The following is an 18,636-nucleotide window of genomic DNA, read 5'->3' as shown; positions in this document are numbered from 1 at the left end:
TGAGACTGAATGCATAATAATAAAACAAAATCTTGGGTAGGCCTAGCCCAGCTTTGTCAGTCAGCCTACACAATTTACTGAAATGTAATCTGAGATGTTTACCATTCCAAATGAAGGACTTCGCTATGCTATCAAATTGCTTGAAATAAGAGAGGGAGACATCTATAGGGAGAGATTGTAGCAGGTAGTTGAATTTTGGAATACAATTAATTTTAATAACATTGACCTTCCCAATCATAGATAAAGGTAAAGAAGCCCACTTGCCCACATCACTCGAAAACCTTTTTATTAAAGGGTCAAAATTAAATCTAATTAAATCACACAAATTTGCTGAGAATAAAATACCAAAATACTTGATGCCCTGTTTGGGCCACTGGAAGGCACCCGGCTGAAAAGCCGTTACCGGGTAGTACGGTATCAGAGACAAAGCTTCGGATTTAGACCAATTAACTCTGTATCCTGATAATTTAGAAAAGGAATTAATAATTCTGTGGAGGCAAGGCATAGATCTAGTGGGGTTGGAGACAAATAATAAAATATCATCTGCATAAAGCAAAAGCTTATGCGCCACACCTCCCGCCATCACCCCTGGAAAATCATCCTCCATTCTTATCACGGCTGCTAATGGTTCCAGGGCAAGACAGAACAATAATGGGGAAAGAGGACAACCCTGCTGAGTGCCCCTATCCAGAGTAAAATAATCTGAAATTAATCCATTTGTTTGTACCGCCGCCACCGGGTGTCTATAAAGTAAATTAATCCATCCAATAAAAGTATTCCCGAACCCATATATTTCTAAAATCTTAAAAAGATAATCCCATTCTACCATATCAAATGCCTTTTCGGGGGCGAAGTGAGATGGCAGCAACCGGAGTCTGATCATTCACCACTGACCACATGATATTGATGAAACGCCTAATGTTATCAGAAGAGCTGATGTTTAAAAGATGTCATAACTTTACTTAATCTGTTAGCCAGAATGTTTGACAAAATTTTTACATCTAGCTGGATCAGGGAAATTGGATGGTAACTCTTACACTCACTTGGATCTTTGTCCTTTTTAAGAATCAGACTGATCAGGGCTTGTGTCATGTTTGGCGGAAGTATTCCATTCTTTAATGATTCCGTATAAACTTCTAGCAAAAGTGGAGCCAGTTCTGTAGCATAAGATCTAAAAAATTCAGTGGCAATGCCATCTGGCCCCGGAGCCTTGCCTGTAGGCAAGGCCTTAATTACCTCGCCAAACTCCTCCAAGGTTATCTCAGAATCAAGAGAATTATTTTGCTCAGATGTTCTAATAGTTCCACAAAGTTTCTAATATCCTCATCAGTAGATGAAGACGTGGAACTATAGAGATCAAGAAGGAAATCTTTAAAAGCATTATTAATATCCATGACCGAGGTAAATATTTCACCACCAGCAGATTTCACTGAGGGAATGGTAGAAAAAGACTCTCTCTGTTTTATATATCTAGCCAGACGTTTTCCTGCTTTGTCCCCCGACTCAAAGTATGACTGTCTTGCCCTGAATAGACAAAACTCCACCTTCCATGACAAAATAATGTTATATCTATATTTCAATCGGGTTCAATTCTCTGACACCATTAGACAACATTCACCGCTTCTGCTCTGCCTCGGCAGTTTTTTTGTTGTTTTTTTTCTTCCCTTTTTCTCCCCAATTTGGAATGCCCAATTCCCAATGCACTCTAAGTCCTCGTGGTGGCGTAGTGACTTGCCTCAATCCGGGCGGAGGACAAATCTCAATTGCCTCCGCATCTGAGACCGTCAATCCATGCATCTTATCACGTGGCTTGTTGAGCTCTTTACCACAGAGACGTAGCACGTGTGGAGGCTTCACGCCATCCACCACGGCATCCACGCACAATTCACCATGCGCCCCACCGAGAGCGAACCACATAATAGTGACCATGAGGAGGTTACCCCATGTGATTATACTCTCCCTAGCAACCGGGCCAATTTGGTTGCTTAGGAGACCTGGCTGGATCTGCCTCGGCACTTTTAATATTCCCTTCCAATTTCACGAGTTTTTGTGCTTTGGATTTTTTGGTGAATGAGGCATACTGTATGGTCAGACCCCTAAGAACCACCTTAAGTGCCTCCCAAGCCATGCCCACAGAGGATACTGAGGACCAGTTTGTCTCCATATAGACATTGGTTTCAGTCATTGATTTGTTGGAATTCAGGATTTTGTAAAAGGGATACATTAAAATGCCAACTATATGATTTCTTTTTCTCCGTATGTGGCAACACCTCTAGAAACACCAGGGCATGATCTGAGACTAAAATGTTTGCAGTTGAGCAACCAACAACAGATGAAATGAGGGACTTCAATATAAAAGAAAATCTATTCTAGAGTAAATCTTATGGACTGATGAAAAAATGTATTGTCCCTACCAGATGGGTTCAAAAGTCTCCAAATATCTGTAAGACCAAGATTTTTACACATTCTGTGACACGTCAATGTTGCCCTAGGGGGCTTACACACTTTTGCTTCACTATGATCAAGGACTGAGTCCATCAAAAGATTAAAGTCTCCTCCCAATATTATATCATGAGGGGTGCAAATGGTTTGCAACATCCCTTCAAGATCTATAAAAAAGCCCTGATCATCAACATTAGGCATGTAAATATTAGCCAAAATTAGACTTTGCCCCTGAATTTCAGCTAAAACAATAATGACTCTTCCTAAGTTATCTTTAGTCTGTTTGAGATATTTGAATTGAAGATGTTTATTTATCAGTATAATGACTCCCCTACTCTTACTTGAGCCAGCACTAAAGAAAACATTTCCACCCCATATCTTCCCAAATGTTTCAGCTTCCTGCGGGGAAAGATGAGTTTCTTGAAGGAACACAATATCATATTTCTTACGTTTAAGAAAAGAAATAACCTTCCTTCTTTTTATGGGGTGCCCCAACCCATTCACATTCCATGTGGAGAGAGACAGTCCATTAATATTAACCTTTGACATTTTGATATAATATAAAGAATAAATTGTGTCAAAACAAAATGATAAAAAACACATTTCAACATCAGTGCAACAATAAATCTCCGAACATCCCCCCGAACAAAAAAAACAGAAAAAAGAAAAATGTGTGCATTAACCCCACGCACGACAGTGCCAACCGCCGTCAATCCCTCTAAACTCAAAGAGTCCATGCACGCATACGAGAACCCCCGCGACAACTTTGCCTTCAGATTGCTCAAGTCCGGTGCAAAATTACATAACAGAAGAAATTTTATGAAACAAACTCCCGTCAACAGAAGGCATAAGCACAAAGCACAAGCAGATTCATCCACAGCTGTGGATATGTTCATCCATAAAACAAACTCCAGCCACTAGGCGGAACCAGCGCAAAAAGAAACAAACAGGCATCCCGGTTTCTCGGACGGTCAAGTGTATATTTAACGAGACGAGTTGACTCAGAGGTCGCATAAGAAACACACCATGATTTCCTCAGTCCATCAACTCCATAAAAGACATCACTTGTTATAGGCATGTAGATATTTTGCTGTCATCCTTATCACTGTCTGGGAACTTCAGTGTAAAAGCGATCTTCTGGCAATGCAAATGTTTCTTGAAAGAGTGAAACTCCACAAGCAAACTCCAGCCGCTAGGCGGAGTCAACACAAAAAGAAACAAAAATGGCGCCCAGCTTCCTCAGACAGCCAGAGTAAGCACAGCAATTCAGTCCACTCACATGGGAAACATCAAATGGCTTACTCACTCCAATGTATTTATGAATGACAGTGCTTGATTGGGACACGTGAATACTTTGCGGCCATCCTTCGTTTCTATTCTCAGTTTGGCTGGAAACATCAGAGCAAAAGTGATCTTCTGTTGATGCAAGGGTTTCTTACTCTCCTTGAATCGATCACGTTTCTCTCTTGTTGAACTCGCAAAGTCTGGGAACAAGAAAATTTTGTGATTCTTCTAGGAAAGCTTTCTTGGAAGAATCACAACATCACAACTACATCTTTATCGGATGATCTCAGAAATTTGGCCAGAATTATTCGGGGCCTGTCTCCCTCAGCAGATCTGCGAGCCAGGACTCTGTGAGCTCGCTCGATTTCCAGCTTGCGGTCTGTTATGTCGAGCAGACTTGGGAAGAGCTTGTCTAAGAATTTCACCATATCTCTGCCCTCTTCATGCTCAGGAATTCCAAAAATTCGGATGTTATTCCTACGGCTCCTATTCTCAAGATTTTCAAGTTCCAAATCAACTGTGGTCACCAGCGGATTATCAGATAATTCCCTCTCCGATGACTCCAGATAATCAACCCGCCTCTCAACATCTGCCCCTCTTGTGACAAACTCAGAAAATGTTGTTTCCATCGCCGTAATCGATCGACATATTACAGCAAGATCTTCTAAATCGGCAACAACTTTCATCAGCATCACAAACATGTTGGACAGTTGACGCTGAATTTCTCCCGCTGTGCCATTCAAATCGAGTCCCTGGTCTGCAGGCCCAGAGGTTTCAGTTTGAGCATGTAAGTGTCTTTTAATATCTCCAGAGCCCAAAGATTTTGAATTTTTTGACATATTGACTACAAAGGCAAATATGTAGCAGGGTGTATCAAATCTCACCTGATTATAACGCTAAAATAATAAAAAACCAGCAAAGTGCGCAGAGCACGCCGCTCGAACGTCTGCTTCTCGCATGGCGTCACATGACCCCCACTGTATCATATTTCTTACGCTTAAGAAGAGAAATAACCTTCCTTCTTTTTATGGGGTGCCCCAACCCATTCACATTCCACGTGGAGAGAGACAATCCACTCATATTAACATTTGACATTTTGACATATAAGAAAAAATAGATTGTGTGTCAAAAACAAGATTATAAAGACCACATTCCAACATTGGTGCAACCATTAAAACCCGAACATCCTCCGGAACAAAACAAACAGAAAAAGAAAGAAAAACGTGCGCATTAACCCCGTGCACGACAGCGCCAACTGTCCACCCCTCCAAACTCAAACAGTCCATGTACGCTTACGAGGACCCCCGTGACAACTTTGCTGTTGGATTGCTCAAGTACAGTGTTTCTATACAAATTTTGTGAGACAGAATTACACAGCAAAAGGTAATCTATAAAACAAACTCCAGCCAATAGTGGAACAAACTCAAAGAGCATGTAGATTCATCCACAAAATGAGTGTGCCACTCTCCAAAATAAACTCCAGCTGCTAGGCGGAACCAGCATCAAAAAAACGCTCAGTTTCCTCGAACAGTCAAGTGAATGATGAGTGAGCCGGCTGCAACGTGAGTATCACAAAATGACTTTCTCACTCCATTGACTTTATTAAGGACATCGCTTGCTGTGGGCATGTGAATGTTTTACGGCCCTCCTTAGCATCTATTCTCAATTTGGCCGGGAATATCAGTGCAAAAGTGACCTTCCGTTGATATAAATGTTTCTTGCATTCCTTGAATCGATCGTGTTTCTCTCTTGTCGAATTCGCAAAGTCTGGGAACAAGCAAATGCTGTGGTTTTTCCAAGAAAGCCTTCCTTTACTCCTCGCTTCGCGTAACACAAGATCTTTATCGAATGATCTCAGAAATTTGGCCAGAATTGATCGGGGCCTGTCTCCCTCCGCGGATCTCCACGCCGGAACCCTGTGAGCTCGTTCGATTTCCAGCTTATGGCCTTTTATGTCGAGCAGATTCGGAAGGAGCCCGTCCAGGAATTTCACCATATCCCGACCCTCTTCGGCCTCAGGAATTCCAACAATATGAACGTTATTCCGCTGGCTACGGTTCTCCATGTCCTCCAACTTCTCCCAGACATGCTCCAAATCCACCTTGGTTGCTAGCGGATAAGCAGATATTTCCCTCTCCAGTGACTCCAGATAGTCGATCCATTTCTCTACATCCCCCACTCTTATAACCATCTCGGAGAACTTCACCTCCATGGCAGTGATCGATCGACATATCACAGCCAGATCCTCCAAGTCAGCAACGACCTTCGTCAGCATTGCCAACATGCCCAGCAACTGTCGCCACATTAACCGCATTTCTCCGACCAAATCAACTCCCTGACTCGCGGCCCTTTCGGTGGCGTCAGCTTAAGCACGTCAGTATCTTTTAATGTCTCCAGAGCCCGAGGATTTTGAATTCTTTGACATATTGTCCTCCTAGAACAGTTATGAAACAGACTGCATCGAATCTCACCGGTTTATATAATTAAAAGTGTTAAAACTAGCAAAGTGCGCAGAGCTCACCGTTCACACGTCCGATCCTCGCATGGCGTCACGTGACTCCCTGTGTATAGTTTATATAAAAGAAATACAGAAAATATAAACGATATTTGTAAAATAATAGAAAGCTACTGACACTACATTTGAAGGAAATTTTCTTAAAAACTGCTTTTATTTTCTTTATGCTAAATATAATTTCTTATTATTTGTTTTGTTTTGATTTTGGGGTAAAATATCACCTGAATAGTTTTTATTTGATTAACACTTTTAGATCAACACTTATTTTATATGAAATTTAAGCCATTTCAAATCTAATATCATAACATGATAAGGTTAAAGGTCATGTTAAACCCTAGAAAAATAATAGCTTTATCAGCTTTACTGTGCATCCTCCTGTGGCTGTAGTCAGTATGATATCTGAAGTAAGTTCAGATCGTTAATCGTGAGCGTGACCCTTCCTGTTGACAGCTGCACTGGAGAAGGTGCCAACCCCTATCTGGCATTACATTCTGTAAACAGATCATAAACGCTGTCAGCACCTCGCATTAGGCACTGTGTGTGTGTGTGTGTGTGTCATGACTTCATCAAGGTCATTCCGACGTGACTTAGTTTTTTGATTGGGTGCATTTGGGTGTCTGTTTCAGAGCTGCCAGTGTCTGATCTGTTAAAACTGAGCGAGTTCATGAGGTCAGGCAGGTGACACTGAGTTGGTTTAGCAGTCTGGGAGCTTCCTAGCAGCAGTTGTACACTCTTAGTAAACACTTAATAGCTATTCTTGTTTCTAGGGCAATCTCTGACCTTTATGCATCCAAACTAAAACCTCAAAATCCAATTCTCTCTGATATGACATCAGTTACCAAAAATAAAAGCATAATGACTGAACATGATATGAAATGTTATAATTTAAGAGCACTTGGCTTCATGAGAATATTATCACAATGATAACAAATATATACCATGTAATTATCATGGTTCAAAAATATGATAATCATTTAGTAACATGGTATTTATCAAAGTACCATGGTATTACCATGGTATTAAATGTGTTTGGGAGCCACAGTGGGAAGTTTTTTAATCAGAAAACATTTGGAATTTCTATAGGCTACTTCAAGTATTCTTACAGTGAAATATTATGTGGTTCTCTTACTGTGTGGGTGAGAATCACTCTGTGTATCTTTGTATTATTATTACATGGCCAAAGAAGGAAATTAATCAGAGAAATGCAGTAATTTGTTTACAGTGAATTCATGTTTTCCAGTTTCCAGTAGATTGCTTACAGGACAGTTATGTCAGGCAGTCCTCAGTAAAGGTTTGTCTGAAACATCCCAGTTCTTCATTGTAATTCGCATGTGGCAAAATCACTTGATTGGACATAATGTAGAAAGACCTGTCTAGCTAACAATGCTTGGCAGAGTAAAATGCATGAGATGGAAGCAAGTTGCCTTCATCACAGTATTTTATTAAATTAGGATGTTTGGGACCACTAAGACTTTGCAAATGCAGAATTTGGTCAAAATTTTCTAGACCTGTATAATTAATTTGTATATTCTTGTTTTTAGACTTGTATCATTAATGGGGCACATGCCCCCCAAGAATTCAGAAAGCACCCCCTTTTTTCTATTGGGGTCCAGGGGCAGAATTTGGGACCAACACATTCAATTTTGGTGACTTTGGTAGTAGCATTTCTTCGAGTTCTTGATACAGATGATTTCACTAGTTCAATCTAACAGGACATTGTTATAACTGCCAGCATTTTAGACCGGCTTTTCTTTGTCAGTATAAATAAAAATTGGTTGCTGTTTGGTTGATAGCAATGACAAACTCCATATTTTAAGACCTTGGAACTTTGTTTTACTATGGCATAATTTTACACAATGACAAAATTGAATGGGATGCCTCTAACCAAAGGATTGCAGTTTTTTCGCAGTCTTATCGCAATCATCTGTCCCCTTCCTTACTTGGAATCTCTTCTCTGCCCTTTCCTGCAGCCTCCCCACCCTTAAATATAGCTTGTGCTGCTGGCAAAAAGACCAAGGTGTATCCCCTCAAAGATTGCATCCTAGTACCGACCATGCACATTTCCCAGATCTGTATAGGGTTGTTTTTTTTATCTCGATTTCCACTAGTCCATCGAGAATACAAAATTCTACCGAAGTCTTTATATCAAGTCAGTCCACTGGTGGCTATCTTTGGAACACTCCTAGCAAGCTATTTCCAGTCATGAAAGTGCAGCTCCTATCTGTCTACTTGAATGGGGAAAGACTGAAATCTCCAAAACGGTTGGTGAAGATTATGATCAAAGAACATATTTAGAATCAGCAGTAAAATCTTACAACATTGTTATCATAAATTGTGCTTCTTTACCTCAGATTACACAAAAAGATGTCTGTATCTAAAAGGTAAGGTGGGACTTCCTTTCTACATCCATATAGATATAGATTATTTTATATCAGCATCATTGGGCACACACAGCAGTCATAATTGTCATTACAATAATATAATTACATATATTATATATTAATCATTACAATTTATTGAAGTCTAATTTAATTGTTGAATCCTAAAAGCCAAAGGATAAAAACAGACATATATCAATTTCTTTTTGTTTTTATTAGATAATATACAATATTTTACAAAATGTATCATATTTATATACTAAACACTTATTTTAATTCATCGATGCAATTTTTGCGAGTTCAAGACAGTAAATAAAAGAATCTATGTAGGCTAGTGTTAATGCCATATATGAGTCCTACCTGTGGCTTCATTCTCTACTCCGACATATCTTATAAAACAGCAATTTTATCATAGAAATCTCCACACATATTTCATCTCAAAAGGATTATTTAGAGTAAAACATGTTGAAGATTAGTGGACAGGCAGTCAGTTCAATAAGTGGTGAGCTGTTACCTCACAAAAGCAGTTTATTCAGCAAGCTGAAGCATCTCCTCCATAGACATCCATAAAAATAAAAAATAAAACGTCCTCTTGTCTCCTCGCCAGTGTACCGCTGCGTTATGCGTTTTGATGCTAACCTTGTAGCCTCCCTTTAGAATGGCACTGCGTTTGCCATTCATTTTAATAGAAGTGACCCGTCTCTCCTAAATATCCTCTGGTTCTGCTCAGTTTCATATTTAATGTTGTTAATTACACATACATGTGAAGATCATTGTATCTCTTTTAACTAACCCGGCGACAGAGAGAGCAATACAGAATTGCAAACAAAAAGTAAATGGGCAATTCCACGAAAATTGAACCACACCATGGAAAAACTGAGATTTCAATCTTATTTCAATTCAACATGCAGCCTTGATGGGTATTATAACGTAAATTAATATGTCTTAGAGATTGAAGTCTGCAGATTTTAAAGCGTTTTTGTTGGTTTCCCCACAAGATGTAAGTGCTGCTTTTAATACTGTCACGTCTGTAATGAAGAGATGTCATGTCCGTAATGCCGGTTTTTCCCATTTATGTGAAAATGAAATTTAAAAAATAAAATAAAAAAATAAAAAATAAAAATATATATATATATATATATATATATATATATATATATATATATATATATATATATATATATATATATATATATATGTTCTTAGGAGTGCCAACCCTTCTACATTCGGTGGATATTATTTCTGGATTGCGCATTTCAACTCACAGAGGTTTTTACAAAGTGTGTGGTCTCCCAAAAACTCGTGTCCATTTTTTGTCACATCCGTAAGGCAAGCTCATTTTCTATCTAAACTGGAAAAACTCTATATGCAAGGGTCTATGGTTATACATATAAACTGTTTGATATACTGGTACTGAATACTTTATATATGAAGCTAAATTTTACATTTTCACTGCAAATGTCACATCCATAACAATGGAATTGCCCAAATACGAATAACCCAACTTGTCTTTAAAATGAGGATGTTAAAGATGTGGGTTTGTATCTGAAAGGTTCAAACTAGCATCTGCTCTTCTAATCTTTTTTAGTAAAATAATAACAGATACATTTTTAGGGCTTTAATTGAATACGAACTCCTGCAAAAGTGCTAACCGCTACTAGGCCAGTGGTGGAGACTTATATATCTGCAGACCAAAAATGGGCTTTTCCCAATCAGTGGGCGTTTTAAAATCATTGAAATTTCCTACTTTTATTGGTTAGTTTAGAAACGCCCATCTCGGTTTGTAAATGCCCACATATTGGAAAACATCCATTACTGCTCTGCAGAGACCTATACTTCGAGTGGGGAGCACTGGCTGGCTACAGAAAGTCAATGGAGGGGCGTGTCCTCTGACCTATACCGTCATCACAGCACAAACAATGTAGGGGGCAGAGCTCGAGGAACATAGTTATGCTGAACTTTCACCCAAAACGAGGAATTCTCACTCTTGAATAATAATTTTGGAAGAAAGAAGCTAGAGTCGTGCGCATGACGCGCATTCACCGGCTATTATTCACGAGGATATAGTGAAATTTCTGCTGTACTGCGCGCGTTGTCGTTTTTCCTATTCGACACTTTAATTTAGTAGGAATGGCAGGAATAACATCCATAGAAGCTGTGAAGAGGAAGATTCAGACGCTGCAGCAGCAGGCGGATGACGCGGAAGATCGAGCAGAATTGCTGCAGAGAGAGGTGGACACAGAGCGGCAGGCCAGAGAGAGAGTGAGTGAGTTAGACTTAATGACACCAATCATCCACATACATTCATATACATGAAGACAAAAATTTAGCAAAAAGGAAGTTGGGATTTAGGGCTCATTCACCTCCATCTGGATGTTTGTGTGAGACGTTAAAGTGTCGTTGAAAGTGTCTGTGTAAAACTGGCCTGATGAATTGGCTGGATTGTTTTATGTTTTATTTTTACTAAGGACTCACCATGCAAATTTCGACTTAGTAACTCAACTACAATATCGATTTCCCTTTTATTCAAAACAAAACACTCCTCTGTTGTAGGACATGATATGTAGTGGCATGTGTAAAACTGTAGCTAGTCTTTATGGGGGTAAATTCATGACTAAAGTCTTTGAAGAATAAAAGCATGTTGAATTGCTCTAATCGAAAAAAATAAATGCATTGTATTATCAGTGCTTGCATTTAAATGCGGTGCATTTACAATGCTTGCATTTTGGGAGGCTGAAATTTAACATGGTTGTATTTTTAGGCATTGAATATTTCATTTGGAAATATTTCACAACTAATTTCATTATATATAAAATTCAACAATAAATATTCACCTTCCAAAGTTCATTTCCAAAATGTTCAGTTCGCTTGAAAATACCATCTATATTTTTCGACAGGTAAAATTCAGCCCGTTCTATTTCTCTTATCAAAATTTGCTTCCTCAAATTCAGTGGTTCAAATTCGGTTGGAAATTCAACCGTCCACATCCGGGAGCTGCAGGAAAAGCAGCAGAGTACCGATGCACAATCTCAACTTGATGCTATTCGTTCTCACCAGTAGGTGGTGCAATGCAATCGGGTGTTGACTGCTGAAGACCAAAGCTACAGGTAGAGAGAACAGCCATGTACGTTTTGATAGTTTGTTTTTCAAAATTGTTCATTGGTAGAAAATAGGTACATATTTGATTTGCACATGTGGGTGGGCATGAAACGCACCTTTCCACTGATTGGTCAACCCGCGTCATCATCAGTTCCTCAATGCCGTGCAACAGAATAATTATCCACCGCAGCTCAACTTTTAATACAACTACATATTATCTCTCTCTCATTAAGCAACCGGACTAAGGAATGCCTGTGATGCAAACCGTACTAGTCAGGGAAGGGTCTATAGACAGGGCTTCGTGCCAACATTCTTCTGCGTAGGCATGGGTTCTGCAACCTACGTGTGCCAGATACATTTTAGTTTTCTGTTTTAGAAATAGCCTATTGTTGTCCCTCGCATCTGCATGCAAAATTTCATATTTCATATTACATAGCTTCCAGTGTACAACAATACAAAAACAATACAAAAACAGCAGTAAGACATAGATAATAATAAAAAATAGTTATACACATATGTACATACACACACAGACACATACATACATAGTGCAATCTAATACAAATATGTTATCTGTTATGTACAGTGCAAATACAAATCTGTTATGTACAGTGCATATTTATTTATTTATTTTTTCCCCAGAGGAATGAAATGGCAGAAGAGGTTGGATGTGTTGGATAAATATAAAAAAAGACTAAACTGTGTATTGCACATAGTTACTGCTCAATGGGGCAATTTAACTGTTCATGAGATGGATAGCCTGAGGGAAAAAAACTGTTCCTGTGCCTGACGGTTCTGGTGCTCAGAGCTCTGAAGCGTCGGCCAGAAGGGTGAGTGGGATCCAGAGTGATTTTTCCAGCCTTTGTCCTCACTCTGGAAGTGTATAGTTCTTGAAGGGGGGGGCAACCAATAATCCTCTCAGCAGTCCGAATTGTCCTGTGTAGTCTTCTGATGTCTGATTTCGTAGCTCAACCAAACCATACAGTTATTGAAGTGCAGAGGACAGACTCAGTGACCGCTGAGTAGAACTGTATCAGCAGCACCTGTGGCAGATTGAACTTCCTCAGCTGGCGAATGAAGTACAACCTCTGCTGGGCCTTTTTCACAATGGAGTCAATGTGTGTCTCCCACTTCAGGTCCTGTGAGATGGTAGTGCCCAGGATCCTGAATGACTCCGCTGCTGCCACAGTGCTGTTTAGAATGGTGAGGGGGGGTCAGTGTTGGGGTGTTCCTCCTAAAGTCCACAGTCATCTCCACCGTTTTGAGCGTGTTCAGCTCCAGGTTGTTTTGACTGCACCAGACAGCCAGCTGTTCAACCTCCCTTCTGTATGCAGACTCATCTTCATCTTGGATGAGGCCGATGACAGTGGTGTCATCTGCAAACTTCAGGAGCTTGACAGAGGGGTCCTTGGCGATGCAGTCATTAGTGTAGAGGGAGAAGAGTAGTGGGAAGAGCACACATCCCTGGGGGGCACCAGTGCTGATTGTACAGGTGCTGGAAGTGAGTTTCCCCTGTCTCACAAGCTGCTGCCTGTCCGTCAGAAAGCTGATAATCCACTGACAGATAGACATGGGAACAGAGAGTTTGTGTAATTTATTCTGGAGTATAGCTGGGATGATGGTGTTGAAAGCCGAACTGAAGTCCACAAAAAGGGTCCTTGCATATGTCCCTGGACTGTCCGGATGTTGCAGGACGTGATGCAATCCCATGTTGACTGCATCATCCACAGACCTGTTTGCGCGATAAGCAAATTGAAGGGGATCTAGAAAGGGTCCAGTGATGTTTTTCAGGTGGGCCAACACCAGTCTCTCAAATGATTTCATGACCACAGATGTCAGGGCGACAGGTCTGTAGTCATTAAGTCCTGTGATTTTTGGTTTCTTTGGGACAATAATAATGATTGAGCGTTTGAAGCAGCATGGGACTTCACACTGCTCCATTGAAGATCTGTGTGAAGATGGGTGCCAGCTGGTGAGACGCCATCTGGGCCTGAAGCTTACCTCGTCTTTTGTTTCCGAAAGACGCGGCTCACATCATCTTCACAGATCTTAAGTGCAGGTTGAGTAGCAGGAGGGGGGAGGAGGGACACAAAAAAGTGACTTTTTTTGTAACTTTAACAAAAAATTTTTTGTTGCCGTTTACAAATGTAACAATTTTTTAGTGCTAAATTTATTTTCTATTTAGTCCTGCATTACATTATAATGAATTTATTAGCCTAAACAAATTAATGACACTTTTATCAATGGAGTCGGTAGGCCTGTTAATGTATCCAAATATTAGTCTTAATATTTAGTCATAAAATGTGATTATTTTAGAATGTTACATAATTATTTTCCAAAATCCAGAAGACAAATGCACAGGTAAATGAATGGACAATTTGCACTAACTGACAAAAAGTACACACCAGGTTTTACATTCATTGATTCAAAAATGTAATTTAGGAAAATAAATAAATGTGTGATGCATTTTATGAATTAGAAAAATGACAATAACATGTGCATTCAGTTTCCAGCAAAAGAAACAAACTTTTGGCAACATTAGAGACCCTTATTATGACTGGGGTGCCCAGTAGCTGTATTTTCCCGTAGACGTTCTCGGGAGGGCGCGTATGTAAATGCGTTCTGTGGGAGACACTGATGTAAACACAGAGAGTATGCGCAACGGCTAAACCTGTCCGTGTAACGCATGATCATTAATCTCTATAAAGCTGAGCATCAATCTGAAACTTCATCTTACAAAGTCATCATTATTTATTTAATTAAATGCTGTGGTCGTCATTAACTTTCAGCGTCTCGACAAAGTTACATATCATTTCCATGTTTGTCGGTATTTCTGCTTTATTGTCATGTTGAGAAGACAGACTCCTAGACATATTGGCCAGGGTTTCAGCGTTGGACCGGACAGCTCCCGTAACGAAGCATTTAAGTTCTACTTTATAACGAGCAATCCAAGTGCTGTTTTGGGAAACAGGCGTTCTCTGTGTAAAATAATTAGCGGCGTTAATTAAGATGATCATAAGTTGCAGCCTATATATCTATATATATTTATTTATTTATTTTATTTTTTACACTGGCGGCCAAAAGTTTGGAATAATGTACAGATTTTGCTCTATGGAAAGAAATTGGTATTTTTATTCACCAAAGTGGCATTCAACTGATCACAATGTGTATAGTCAGGACATTAATAATGTGAAAAATTACTATTACATTTTGATTTTTTACTTCTAAGACTACTTCTTCCTACACATGCAGCAAGAATAAATACAATAATTTTAATAAATATTTTTAATAACATTCATTATACATTATATTCATTATAATGTTATTATATTAATTATGCATTATCTGTCAATTACTAATATGAATAGTCTTTTAGAGGAACACATGGCATGGTGTTTCTACAAGACACATGTTGAATTCAGTGTTACTGTGTCAAAGTTCAACATCTTTAAGCTTGTTCTCTTTAACCCTCTGGGGTCTGAGGGTGTTTTGGGCCCTGGAGAAGTTTTGACATGCCTTGACATTTGTGCTTTTTTCAGTTGCTTTAAAAACGTATTAATGGCTAAAGTCTGATAACACTGTATTCAGCACAAACTGGGCTACAATAATATTTGAGCAACATGTATGTACATGTTTGTATTTTTGAGAAAATTAAGTTTATGCGTGGTTTTCTGAAAAAACAAACATTTTAAGTCACTGAAATAAGACCATATAACACATACAAAGCATTTGTTCACAAGAATTTTGAGAACTGGATCTTTTAGCCTAGAGTTTTTGCTACAAAATGATGTGAAAACCACCCTGATCACTCATTCATACAAAACAATATAGTCATTTAACTTTTGTAAGACACTTTTAGTGTTAGAAAGGCCATATGGGAGGAGGTGTGGATGATCATGAATATTGATGTGATTCACACCTGAGGAGACAAAGACCACTCCCCTGAGAGAGAATGAATATGAGGAGACTTAATGATTGAATGTATTGTTTGTAGCTTATTCACAAAATCAAGTTTAAGTTAAAAGAAGTAATCTGACTATACATTTTCTTTACATAGAGACTTTACTTAAAAACTTTAGACCTACACTACCGTTTAAAAGTTTTAGATCAGTAAGATTTTTTAATGTTTTTAAAAGAAGTCTCTTCTGCTCACCAAGGCTGCATTTATTTGATCCATAATACAGCAAAAACAGTGATATTGTGAAATATTTTTACAATTTAAAATAACTGTTTTCTATTTGAATATATCATAAAATGCAGTGTGTATTCTTGTGATCAAAGCTGAATTTTCAGCATCATTACTGCAGTCTTCAGTGTCAGATGATCCTTCAGAAATCATTCTAATGTTCTGATTTTCTAATATGGGCATATTTACAGCACATTTTACACATTTACACCCGAACAGATTTTTGCAAGTCTGGAAATAGTCCAACTAGTAAAATATGTACATGTTTATTAGGGGTGTGACGATACACTTAGCTCACGAGACGATACACGATACTGGGTTCACGAGAACGAGACGAGACGATATTTTAACACTATATACACTACCGGTCAAAAGTTTTGAAACACTTACTCATTCTTTATTATAATTTTTTTCTTCACATTTTAGAATAATAGTAAAGTCATCAAAACTATGGAATAACATAAATGGAACTATGGGAATTATGTTGTGACTAAACAAAATCCAAAATAAATCAAAATTATGTTATATTTTAGCATCTTCAAAGTAGTCACCCTTTGCCTAGAATTTGCAGACATGTACTCTTGACATTTTCTCAACTTCTTGAGGTATCACCCTGGGATGCTTTTTAAACAGTATTGAAGGAGTTCCCATCTATGTTGGGCACTTATTGGCTGCTTTTCTTTATTATTTTGTCCAAGTCATCAATTTCAAAAACTTTTTTTTTTTAAATAAATTTTAGTTTTGTAATGAAATAAATTTATATGGTGGCACAATTATATTTTTGTCTACAAATCTAATTTCAAACGTTTAAGTATACGCCTTCAGATCAAAAATTTTTAAGATCACGAGAAACATTTCAGTCAAATGTTTCAAAACTTTTGACCGGTAGTGTATATGACTGGAAAAATCGTCTTTTTTTTCGACAGAAAGTCACAAAATGCAAAACAATGCAGGTGCATTTTGAAAGGTTTTAACTAATCATCTTGTAATAAATGTCACTTCAGTTCTACTTTGAGTATGAATTATCATATGCAGTAAAAGACAGAACAATATGCAAGTACTGTAAAAGGTTTTGCCACATACTCAACCGACTGGCTTCTCTCCTGTATGATTTCACATGAGTCTCTTCAGACCTGGTTGATTTTAGTTGAGAGCTGCAGTGGTTCTGTAGGTGTCTTTGCATAGTGCTTGTGTTAGCCGCGTTGTACGGTACTATTTTCTTACAGTGCTTACATATTGGCTGTGTCTTTTTTGGAAGGCTGCGTCCTCCGGAGGTCGCATTTGTCTCGTTTCATTTAAAATATATATATATATATATATATATATATATATATATATATATATATATATATATATATATATATTGGGAATGCAAAAAGGTTAACAATTGTATAAATGTAAGTGCATATACATAAAAGGCATTGACAATAGATAAAACAAAAATGAAACGAGACAGCCTCAATGACGTATGCGGCCGATAAATGCGACCTCCGGAAGACGCAGCCATCCAAACGAGACACAGCCTTTGTTCGTGTCTTGTCTGTCACTCTGTCGCCGTTTATTGTTTTCACCGGGTACCTAAAATGCTGCCACACAAACAATTTAATGGTGACGGGGGCATCTTCTATGCTAATTTCACCCTCACACTCCGTCATGCCAATATTGTGAGACAGTGAGAAATATCGTCACGTTTTATTATTGCGAGATCTCGTGACACGAGATCTCGTCACACCCCTAATGTTTATATAAAATACCATGTCAACTAATGTAAGTAAAGACTTACTCATCCGAAATTGTATCCTCGGCTGGATCAAGTTGCTCTTCAAATGTTCATCATCGGATTTCCGCTCTTCTTCTGAGGAAAATGTGAACCCTTCCTCACTATCTAGGACCATCTGTAGAGCTTCCTCAACTGTGTAGCGTGCCATCTTCCAAACGCGCAGAAAAGTTAATGAACTTGATGTTTTTTAAGGCACTGTTGGGGGCATTTACCATTTGCATTGATTGTCTCAGCACATTACCGTATGAATAGCGCGCTCTGTTGGTGGGTGTGATCACATTAGAGATAATGAGCTGAGCCAGGAGAAACTGTACATTGCTTTGTTTCATACAGATTAAATTGCAGGAGAATATTTGTTTTAAATGTGAATTGGTTTATTTAAAAGTAGACATTTTAAGCTTTCTTTAGACATATGTTTCATGTTTGTGTGATAAATATTCGCAGAGTTTCAGTTCATTTTTGTGACGTGTTTCAGAAAGATGCTCGCGGAGACAGAGACGGCTGAAAACGCACACTGTTTATTTTCTTTATTTTACAAAAGCACAAGGTTTTGTTGTTAGTGTGAGTGTACACAAAAGTAGACCCTTTATAGTCTCTAGTGATGTCTTATACTTATCTGTATGCACAAAAATGACGGAGTATTTTAAGTTGTTTCCGCTGTTATGAGGAAAAAATCCAAAATCCGTCGACCCCTGAAGGTTAAGTCACTCATCTAGATAAAGGACTCGCATGCATGACTTGTTGGGCAAACAGAATAATATTTAGCATTTTATTTGATCACCTCTCAATTTCTCCTGCTCTTGTTTTTTTAATTTAATTTTTCTTCTCCCCTTTTTCTCCCCTATTTGGAATGCCCAATTTCCAAAGCACTCTAAGTCCTCGTGGTGGCGTAGTGACTCGCATCAATCCGAGTGGCGGAGGACGAATCTCAGCTCAACTTAAGCTTTAACGA

At 38.6% G+C, this 18,636-nt stretch overlaps 1 protein-coding gene across 12 annotated transcripts in view; it reads left to right on the top strand.

The window, feature by feature from the left end:
- LOC127433287 (tropomyosin beta chain) overlaps nt 1–18,636 on the top strand; it is an 81,304-nt gene that overhangs the window by 8,479 nt on the left and 54,189 nt on the right. The window contains exon 1 of one of the 12 annotated variants that reach the window (XM_051685042.1): nt 10,545–10,881. The exons of 6 other annotated variants lie outside the window; for them this stretch is intronic. In XM_051685042.1, the coding sequence (XP_051541002.1) occupies nt 10,750–10,881 (132 nt within the window). In that variant the 5' untranslated portion in view covers nt 10,545–10,749. Of the gene's footprint in view, nt 1–10,544; nt 10,882–18,636 lie in introns of those variants that run through there. 5 more of the 12 variants (XM_051685046.1, XM_051685045.1, XM_051685041.1 and 2 more) reach the window with 5 other exon arrangements.

The sequence above is a fragment of the Myxocyprinus asiaticus genome, chromosome 43, assembly GCF_019703515.2.
Source record: "Myxocyprinus asiaticus isolate MX2 ecotype Aquarium Trade chromosome 43, UBuf_Myxa_2, whole genome shotgun sequence".
In the NCBI taxonomy this organism is placed as follows: Eukaryota; Metazoa; Chordata; class Actinopteri; order Cypriniformes; family Catostomidae; genus Myxocyprinus; species Myxocyprinus asiaticus.
Note: the sequence above shows the minus strand (reverse complement) of the source record. Positions and strands in the feature narration are given on the sequence as shown.